Raw genomic sequence first — 10,745 nt, 5'->3', positions numbered from 1 at the left:
TATCACAGTATATAAGCTGAAAAAGTCAGACTGCTCCAACGCCATGCAACAATGAGCTGGAAATAAATCAACTAAACAACTTTTCATGATTTTGTTTTGTTAATAATGCTCATATGCAGCCAATAAATTAATTATTTTCAATCAACATAATGAAAACATGCTAGAAAAATAAGTGTTAATAATGGTAACAGTACATTTTAAATACATTGAGGCAGATATGACTTGCATAATATAGTTATAGTCGGATTTATGTTTTACCTTTAACCACAACAAACATTACATTGACTTTTTGAGAAGTTTGACCTTAAAGCATGTTTTAATGTGGTTTGATTGTCCTGAAATGTATTATAGCAGCTAAGTCATAGTAGCTATAGAAAGGAATGAAATTGAATTGTGAAACTGCACTACAACCTAGTGAAGATTGATTATTCTCCTGGAATCTTATGTTTGATTATTTCTGGCCCTGGTCTCTCCCTCTATGACCATTCTTTTGATCTCTGCAGTTAGTTTTGCATTAATTGAGAGGAAATAGACAACAGTCTAGAGCAGGGATGTCAAACTCCAGTCCTTAAAGAGGCACTGAAGCGAAAATAAATATGATGTAATAAATTGTATGTGTAGTACGGATAATTACTCGAACATTAGTAGCAAAGAAAATATTCTCATATTTTTATTTTTAGTTATATAGTTGTTTTTTTAAAACATTGCATCATTCTCTAATATTTGCAGTTAACACACTACTCAGCATTCTAAATGATTTTACAGAGCAGGCTAGTGAACTTTTGAACTGTTCTCTGCAGAAAAAAAAACAATACAGTGTCAGACACTTAAGATAACAAGCTTCAGAAGACAGAGCTCTCTGCGATTTTGAAAGTCGTGGAGCTCAATGGCTCTTTTGCATAGAAAACAACTGGAGTTTCTTAACTCTTTCTATACTGGAAACAATATTAGACGTATGTCTCTGCTCCTAATGTTGTATTTCTTAGCTGTACTACACATACAAATCCTTATATCATAATTTTTTTTTCGCTTCAGTGTCTCGAGGACCTCACATATTTTTGGCACATCAAATTAATTGATGGGACTGAATCAGGAAAGGTGTGGTTCCTGAAGTAGAACACATTTCTCCATTTCTCAGTCTATCCTAAACACTGGCATGGATATGACCCTTGAGGACTGGCGTTTGACACGTGTGGTCTAGAGGCATTACCTGCTCTCCCCATATGATCATGCAATGACATCATGAAAAGGCATGACATCCACAAGTGCAAAGGAGATCATGGGTATCCTGTGGTTTACAGTAATTATACCATGGTTAGAAAGGTAATGAGGAGACTATATAGGCCTCAATTCACTAAGCTTATCTCCTGTCTTTAATAACTCTTCTGAGCTGTTTCTACAGTTATCACTATGGCGATAACTGTAGAAACAGCTCAGAAGAGTTATTAAAGACAGGAGATAAGCTTAGTGAATTGAGGCCCATGTATCCTTTATAAAACGTTTATGAAATATTAACCTACTGATCTTTTTCAGTTTTATTTTTGACCACTGCATCTAAAGGAAAATTAGTAAATTAACCAGTTTAGATGCTTTAAATCAGGGGTCTCAAACTCAATTTACCTGGGGGGCCGCAGAAGGGAAAGTCAGGATGAGGCTGGGCCGCATAAGGAATTTCACAATCGCGGCACATCGCCGCCTCTGCCCGCCCCTCTCACTCTTCCTTCACAGAGAGGGGCGGGGAGAGGCGGCGATTGATGTCAGGAGGGGCAGAGCTGAGGCTGAAAGCTCTGCCCCTTCCAGGAAATGCCGGCGGATTGCACCCGGGCGATTTGGGGGCTCTGCAGCCCTCGTTTAGCGGGGAGCACTGAAGCGAACTATAAAGAAGCTTTTGCCGGCGAGGGCCACAAAATATTGTATCGAGGGCCGCAAATGGCCCCCGGGCCGCGAGTTTGAGACCCCTGCTTTAAATAAACAAAAGTTTAACTGTTTGGTAATTTTTAAATAAATCAACACTTTAGCATCTGCATGTGGAACTGCAAACAGATTTAAACATTTAATCAATATTAGCATTAGCAGTGGTTCAAAAATATATTCAATAATTTGAAATCTCTAAAATCAAATTAATTTTTCTATTTCTTTTTAATATAATTTAAACTGACTTAATAAAATACATCAAAAAGTGAAGATTTCCAGTGAAACCTTTGCCAGGAATGAGGGAGAATAGTTTTAAAAATAGTTAAAATGTAAACTGGGAGGTATACACAAACGACCTTCTTCAAGTAACAATGTCTAAAGTTAGAGCCTGGCACTGAGCACTCAAGTTTTTTTATTTCCTCTTAGTGTGTCTTCTCCTCCCCATTATGTTGTCATCCTCCCTAGGTGGGCGACCCCCTGGCAGCTTTTGCAGCTTGTAGGGTTCAGCCTTTTTCCAAGACAGGGATCTGTGTACAGTGGTGGTCACTGTACCCGAGTGGAGATGGTTCTTCTCCAAAAGCAAGTTTGGTGGTTAACCTTTATGTAGCCCTATCTTGTAAGTACCCACCTTTATTACATTGTAATCTACATGCTCTGAAAATACTACACTATTGGGCTCCCGATCGTTGCCTCTGTGCTTATTTTTTTTTCTCCAGTCCTTGCCAGGAAAATATTGTTACATATAATAATGACAATTCTTCTTTTATATTTACTTAGGCATTGTATTACCAAATTCTAGTGCACACTTTTTTCTCATTGCTCTTTATATTTTAAGATTTATCTGTATAAAACTGAAAATATCTCTATAATCCACGCTAAAAAAATATAATAGTCATAATAAAATATTAGAATGATAATAGCATTTAAGAGATGTCAAGATGTGTCGAAGAGCAATCGTCTGTAGCCTCATGACGTTACATCCCCATGGCTATTTTTCCAGATAGCAGTAAGGCAATAAGTGGATTATCCTCTTTGGTTCCAAAAATTCAAATAAAATAAAACAGCAGTTTATACAGCAGATCAAACACCACTTCCTTCTTATAATAGGCCTTTAGTATTATTCTACTACCATACTCGACATGAATTGTTTCCTCGATTCATTAAAGTATTTTCAGGACAACTGAAGGCTTTCCGAAATTCTTCAAAATTACTCATTGCACCAATTACTCTAAAAGAAATGACATAAAATAACATTATCTGTTATCATTCAATTGATTTATGCACTAGATAATTACTTAGCCTTTAGAATTTATTTTGTTTATATAGCAACAATTATCAATTTTTTCAAAAACATAGACATTTTAAGTAGGCATACACATTGCTTCAAATCCTAAACATAGACATTAAAAAAAGAAAGTAAAAGAATCTGACATTTAAAAAAAAAGCAGTATAGGACCTGTTTTTGCAGTGCCAACAAACTCTTCATTGTCGATTATGATAGTTTAACCACTTAACGACCTCCTAACTCGGCGGGTCGTTATAGTATAGCATGGAAACGGCCATTCCATGCCAGTTCACGGAGGCTTTCTCCGTGAACAGCCGGAGAGCCGCCGATCGCGGCTCGCCGGCGAAATGTAAACACGCTGGGAAGAAATCCCCGTTGTTTAGATCATACGGCGCTGCTGAGGGATCGCCGGCATATGATAGGCTGAAGCCTATACTTCAATGCGCAGGACGGATATCCGTCCTGCAAAGCCCATGGAGGGAGAGGGAGGGACGGGAAGGCAGGGAGCGCCGAAAATGCTGCGGAGGGGGGCTTTGAAGAGCCCCCTCCCCCGCAGATCACAAACAGCCGGCGGCGATCAGACCCCCCCAGCAGGACACCCCCTAGTGGGGAAAAAAGGGGGGAAGTCTGATCGACAAGGCTCAATCCTGATCGGTGCTGCGGGCTGGAGAGCCCACGCAGCACCGATCAGTGGTGCTCAGCAGAGCTCGAATATTCGAGTAGCTCGAATATTCGAGCTCTTTTTCAGCTATTCGAGCTCGGTATTCGAGCTCCGAATAGCTGGAGCTATTCGAATGGGCTATCCGAGTACACTCGAATAGCCCATTCACTATTCGAGCTATTCGAGCAACCCGGCGCTATTCGAGCTCGGTACCGAGCTCGAATAGCGTCATAGCCCAGATTGATGTCCTTAGAGCCAATCAGAGGGCTCCCAGGCCCTCTGACGGCAGCCAATCACAGAGGGGGACCCTGGCCAGCCCCTACCCTATAAATAGCGGCCGTCATGTTCCGTTTCTCCATGCTTGCCTGAGACTTGTACAGAGAGAGAGTTGCTCCTTTGTGCTTTGGCTTAGCAAGTGCTCTATTGTGATCATTTACCTAGCGTTTTTGCTCACCTACACCTGCCATATACACCTATATTGTTGTTAGTTAGATAGACATTGTATTTTAGTTAGTAGCTTGTGTGTTACATTAGAGACAGGCAGCTGCTGCAAGCTTACAGGTTTAGGCCTCAGGGGGGCCTTGCCTCTGTGGGCAGCTGTCCTCTGTTTATTTCTCTCATCTATACCAGTATTTCTGCTGTCCTTTACTAATAGTATTGTAGTTATACTGTACTAGGAGTAGGACACTCACTGACTGTCACTGTTTATAGGCTACTAGCTAGCTCCTGCGTGTGTGCACTCACTCACTGTCTGTGTGTACACACACTCTATTTCCTTCTGATTACTGATAGATTATTGTTAGTTAGTTGTACTTACTTACTACTTACTCTTACTGTACCCGTAGGGACACTCACTGTCACTGTTCATATAGGCTACTAGCTCCTGCGTGTGCGCACTGCACTCACTGTCTGAGTGTACACACACAACACACACTCTATTTCCTTCTGATCGCTGATTGATTATCGTAATTAGTTAGTTTTACTTACTGTTACTACTTACTCTTACTGTACTAGGAATCTAGGACACTCAGTCACTGTCCATAGGCTACTAGCTCCTGCGTGCGTGCACTCACTGTCTGAGTGTACACACACCCACACTCCATTTCCTTCTGATCGCTGATTGATTATCGTAATTAGTTAGTTGTACTTACTGTTACTACTTACTCTTACTGTACTAGGAGTCTAGGACACTCAGTCACTGTCCATAGGCTACTAGCTCCTGCGTGCGGTCACTCACTGTCTGAGTGTACACACACCACCCACACTCTATTTCCTTCTGATCGCTGATTGATTATTGTAATTAGTTAGTTCTACTTACTGTTACTACTTACTCTTACTGTACTAGGAGTCTAGGACACTCAGTCACTGTGTTCATAGGCTACTAGCTCCTGCGTGCGTGCACTCACTGTCTGAGTGTACACACACCACCCACACTCTATTTCCTTCTGATCGCTGATTGATTATTGTAATTAGTTAGTTCTACTTACTGTTACTACTTACTCTTACTGTACTAGGAGTCTAGGACACTCAGTCACTGTGTTCATAGGCTACTAGCTCCTGCGTGCGTGCACTCACTGTCTGAGTGTACACACACCCACACTCCATTTCCTTCTGATCGCTGATTGATTATTGTAATTAGTTAGTTCTACTTACTGTTACTACTTACTCTTACTGTACTAGGAGTCTAGGACACTCAGTCACTGTGTTCATAGGCTACTAGCTCCTGCGTGCGGTCACTCACTGTCTGAGTGTACACACACAACACACACTCTATTTCCTTCTGATCGCTGATTGATTATCGTGATTAGTTAGTTCTACTTACTGTTACTACTTACTCTTACTGTACTAGGAGTCTAGGACACTCAGTCACTGTCCATAGGCTACTAGCTCCTGCGTGCGTGCACTCACTGTCTGAGTGTACACACACCCACACTCCATTTCCTTCTGATCGCTGATTGATTATCGTAATTAGTTAGTTGTACTTACTGTTACTACTTACTCTTACTGTACTAGGAGTCTAGGACACTCAGTCACTGTCCATAGGCTACTAGCTCCTGCGTGCGGTCACTCACTGTCTGAGTGTACACACACCACCCACACTCTATTTCCTTCTGATCGCTGATTGATTATTGTAATTAGTTAGTTCTACTTACTGTTACTACTTACTCTTACTGTACTAGGAGTCTAGGACACTCAGTCACTGTGTTCATAGGCTACTAGCTCCTGCGTGCGTGCACTCACTGTCTGAGTGTACACACACCCACACTCCATTTCCTTCTGATCGCTGATTGATTATTGTAATTAGTTAGTTCTACTTACTGTTACTACTTACTCTTACTGTACTAGGAGTCTAGGACACTCAGTCACTGTGTTCATAGGCTACTAGCTCCTGCGTGCGTGCACTCACTGTCTGAGTGTACACACACCCACACTCCATTTCCTTCTGATCGCTGATTGATTATTGTAATTAGTTAGTTCTACTTACTGTTACTACTTACTCTTACTGTACTAGGAGTCTAGGACACTCAGTCACTGTGTTCATAGGCTACTAGCTCCTGCGTGCGTGCACTCACTGTCTGAGTGTACACACACAACACACACTCTATTTCCTTCTGATCGCTGATTGATTATCGTAATTAGTTAGTTCTACTTACTGTTACTACTTACTCTTACTGTACTAGGAGTCTAGGACACTCAGTCACTGTCCATAGGCTACTAGCTCCTGCGTGCGTGCACTCACTGTCTGAGTGTACACACACTAAATTTACTTGTGATTACTACTGATTATTGTAACTGCTAGTTGTACTTCCTGACTGTTACTACTTACTTACTGTACTAGGGGACACTCACTCAGTCACCTCACCAACCAACCCACTCCATTAAAGTACCCCACTTTTCACCCGCCCTTTTACAAAACTTTTGTCTATACGCCCAAAACATTTAAGATGTCTGGAAGTGGCAGCCAGCGCGGTTTGGGCAAGGGGAAGGGCAGCAAGGGAATCAGGAGGAGAGGGAGCAGCATTGTGGCAAGCTGCGGCCGCGGGCGCGCCACCATGCACAGTTCGGCAGCAGCAGCAGCAGCGTCAGTGGCTAACATTCCTCCCATAGCCACTGGCCGTGGACGCCTTGGGCGCCGCCCAGCAGGAGCATCTGCAACTCACGCTGCAGAGACACAGCAGCAGCAGCGTGTAGCACCTGCTCCCATTTTCCTCCAGCCGGGTCGGAAACGTCCCATTGAGGAAAAGGATGCAGACACTGTGGTGCAACTCATGACGGAGGATGAGCAGCCCGCCATCAGCTCTGCATCCGAGGCCTCCACCCTCACCACCACCACCACCACCACCACCCCTGTTCACAGCAGCCGCCCAGCAGGGCCTGGGGAGGAGGCCAGTTCACCGTCAGTTGGCGACCTGTCATTCAGCAGTCTTTTGACCCCAGGCATCATGAGTCAATTGTCTGCTGTTGTTGGCGATTTTGAGGAGGAGATGCTGATGGGCACTTTGGGGGATGAGGGATTGGACAGCAAGACTGTGGCGACAGTCAAGCAGCCCATCCATGCATCAGGAGAGGAGTTTGGGGGGTCCTCATCCCAGCAGGACATGTTTCAGGAGGGGGAGGATGATGATGACCCGGTGACAGACAGAGACTGGGTGCCACCACCTCCAGGGGATGTCGTCCTCAGCAGCTCTGAGGAGGAGGAGGATGCTCTTGTGGGCCTTGCAAGGAGGCGCATCATTGCAAGCATTGGCAGCAGCAGTAGGCAGGTCCCACAGCCTGCTGGTGTCTCAGGCTCAGCAGCAGCAGCAGCAGCATCTGCCAGTACCACCACCAGCCGCACCCAAGCCCCCCAAGCCCCCCCCCCAACCACCACAGGGAGACAGGCAGCAGCGCTTCCATGCCGTAGGGGGATGTTTAAGTCACCAATCTGGCGATATTTCACCATGCCCACTGTGTACAGCAAGTACGCCACTTGCAACCACTGTCAGCGGAAGTTGAGCAGAGGTGCAGACCCCTTAAAGTTCTGCACCAGCTCGCTCATCAACCACCTTGCGGCTAAACATTTCCACCAGCATGAGGAGTTCCAGAGGCTGAAGGCATCTGGTGCTGGCAGTGGCACCACACCCATCACTGCACAGCCTTCAGCAGCAGCAGCAGCAACAGCAGCCACCCGCCCTCCTGCTCCTCCAGCAGCACCAGCAGGAGTGCGGAAACGCACTGCTCCTCCCCCCTCTGCAACTCCTGCCGCCGACACTGAGGCCTGTTCTGGCAGCCAGTCCTCAGTGGCCTCCTCTGCTGTGTCTGCTGATTCCCGTGTCAGCAAAAGGCCACGCCAGAGCCTTTTGAGCGAGTCCTTCCAGGGGGTGGTTAGGGCTCTGCCTCCCAGCAGCCGTCGCGTGCGGCAGCTGAACGGCTTGCTGGCACGGGCCATGTGCTCCCAACTCCTGCCGTACACGCTCGTGCAGGAGGGGAGCGACATTCGTGCGCTGCTTGCTTGCGCAGCCCCAGACTGGCAGCTCCCCAGCAGACACTTCTTTGCCCGCAAGGCCATTCCTGCACTGCACCGCTTTGTGATGGCCAATGTGGAGCGAGGGCTGGAGCACGCGGTTGGTGAAAGGGTCCACGTCACCATGGACTCCTGGAGCAGCCGCTTCGGGACAGGCCGCTACCTGTCCTTCACTGTCCACTGGGTCAGCTTGGTGGAAGGGGGTGAGGATGGGAGAGCAGCAGCGGGCACAGCAGCAGCAGCAACACAGTGGGTGGTGCCACCCCGCAGGGTCAGGGGAACTGCAGCAGGTTCCTCCGATCCTCTGCCATCCTCCGGCACACCTGGCCAAACCCCCCGCCTCAGCAGCAGCGTGAAGGCCCGCCACTGCCAAGCGCTGCTGCACTTGGTCAGCCTTGGGAAGACCAAGCTGACGGCAACCCATGTGTTGGCCAAACTCCAGGAGCAGGAGAGGATTTGGCTGACCCCCAGAGGCCTCAGAGTCGGAGAGGTGGTGGCCGACAATGGGGCCAATCTGGTTGCCGCAATAGACAGGGGAAACCTGACCCACATCCCCTGTCTTGCCCACGTGCTGAACCTGGTGGTGCAGAAGTTCCTGCGCACCTACCAGGGGATGGGCGAACTGCTGGAAACGGCAAGGAATGTTGTGCGTCACTTCCGGCGCTCGGCTGCAGCCTGTGCGAGCCTGGAAGACGTGCAAAAGGAGCTGGATCTGCCACGCCATCGGCTGATCCTTGACGTTCCGACTCGCTGGAACTCCACCCTGGCGATGTTGGAGCGTCTGGTTGAACAGAGGCACGCTGTCAAACAGTACCTTGCCCTGGCCACTGTTTCCGCAGCTCAGAGAAGGGACAAGACCAGCAACATCCCGTCCATCGTCCCCGATGATGACTGGAGGCACATGCAGCAGGTGTGCTTTGTGCTGGCTCCCTTCCTGCAGGCCACAAACATGGTGAGCAGGGACCATGCTATGGTCTGCGAGTGGGTGCCCCTGGTTTCTCTGCTGAACAGGGCCCTCGATGCTTTGCTGGAACAGGGAGCGGCAGCCTTGGACCAGCAGGAGCGGCAACTAGCTGCGCAGTCCACCTCTGAGGGGGAGGAGGAGGAGGACTTGGTGGAGGTCCCTGACCTGGCTGCTGATGAGGGGGATCAGCACAGCGCAGCTGAGTTGGTGCGGGGGTGGAGAGAGGATGAGGCGGCAGAGGAGGAGGATGAGGACAGCACTGACGTCGATGTGCCAGCAGACGTGGCCCGCCTCTTCCCAATGGCAGCGCACATGCTGACGTGCCTGCGCAGGGACCCCAGGGTGATCCAGATGAAGCAGAGGGAGGACATCTGGATCAGCATGATGTTGGACCCACGCCTCAAGGGGAAGTTGAGCCAGTTCCTGCCGCCTGCAGGAGGAGACCCAGCGCAACAAATAAGGAGCTTGCAGCAGGCCCTTGTTGAGCGCTTGGAGGAAGCCTTCCCCCAGCCTTCCACCCCCACTGTCCAGCAGCGAGCACAGAGGCAGCAGCAGGTGCCTGCATCCAGCAGCAGCAAGCGCCCCACAGACCTGCTGTCTCTCAGCCACGAGCTCTACAGGACTGTAGAGGCTCCGGCAGCAGTGACTAGAGAGGAGATGCATGCAGCAGCATCCTCCTCCGGTCACAGCCAGCGCCTGACCCGCATGGTGGCTGACTACATGGGGTCGTACAGCGGGCTTGACAGCGATGCCCCTGTTGATCCCATGGAGTATTGGGTCAAGCGCATGGAGATCTGGAGCGAGCTGGCGCAGTACGCCCTGGAAGTGCTGTCCTGCCCCCCTTCCAGCGTGCTGTCCGAGCGCTGCTTCAGTGCAGCTGGTGGCGTGGTCACCGAGAAACGCTCACGTCTGTCTCACAAGTCTGTGGACAGACTGACGTTTCTCAAGATGAACCAGGCGTGGGTGGAAGGTGAGTTCCTGGCCCCTGTTGTCGGCGAGAGGGGGACATGAACTGGCTGCCGGAACCATCGTTAATGTGCCTTACCACCCTTTACCACCTCCTGGCTCCTGCTCACTAAGCCAGCCTGGTTCACTTTGACTATTACGTCGCCTGCAGCCACACATTTTACACCTACAGTGGGCTGCTGTGTACTGCCCTTCTGCTGTCTGTCTGTGTTTCCCACTGCCAGGGTACACAGAATTACCTTCTTCTGCTGCCACTCTGCCACCAGCTATTACGTCAAACAATAGCTATATTGGTTGCAAAACCAAAAACCAAAAAACCATAAAAAAAAAAAAAAGGTTTAATTTTTCTGAGGTGCCCGGGTTGAAAACTGTGTTGTCCCAGTTGTGTATTGGACACAATGTGGGCTGCACGACCGCTGTCTGGGACCTCCTGTTGTGTTTATTTACAGCC

General features: G+C 48.2%; 1 protein-coding gene across 1 annotated transcript in view; it reads right to left on the bottom strand.

Annotated features, from left to right (window-relative positions):
* Positions 1–1,427: 1,427 nt before the first annotated feature.
* PHEX (phosphate regulating endopeptidase X-linked) overlaps positions 1,428–10,745 on the bottom strand; it is a 297,029-nt gene continuing 287,711 nt past the window's right edge. Inside the window, exon 22 of the mRNA XM_068270021.1 lies at positions 1,428–3,142. Within this exon, the coding sequence (XP_068126122.1) occupies positions 3,040–3,142 (103 nt within the window). The 3' untranslated portion in view covers positions 1,428–3,039. The remainder of the gene's footprint in view (positions 3,143–10,745) is intronic.

Source organism: Hyperolius riggenbachi, chromosome 2, assembly GCF_040937935.1.
Source record: "Hyperolius riggenbachi isolate aHypRig1 chromosome 2, aHypRig1.pri, whole genome shotgun sequence".
Lineage (NCBI taxonomy): Eukaryota > Metazoa > Chordata > Amphibia > Anura > Hyperoliidae > Hyperolius > Hyperolius riggenbachi.
This window is presented reverse-complemented; position numbering and strand designations above follow the sequence as displayed.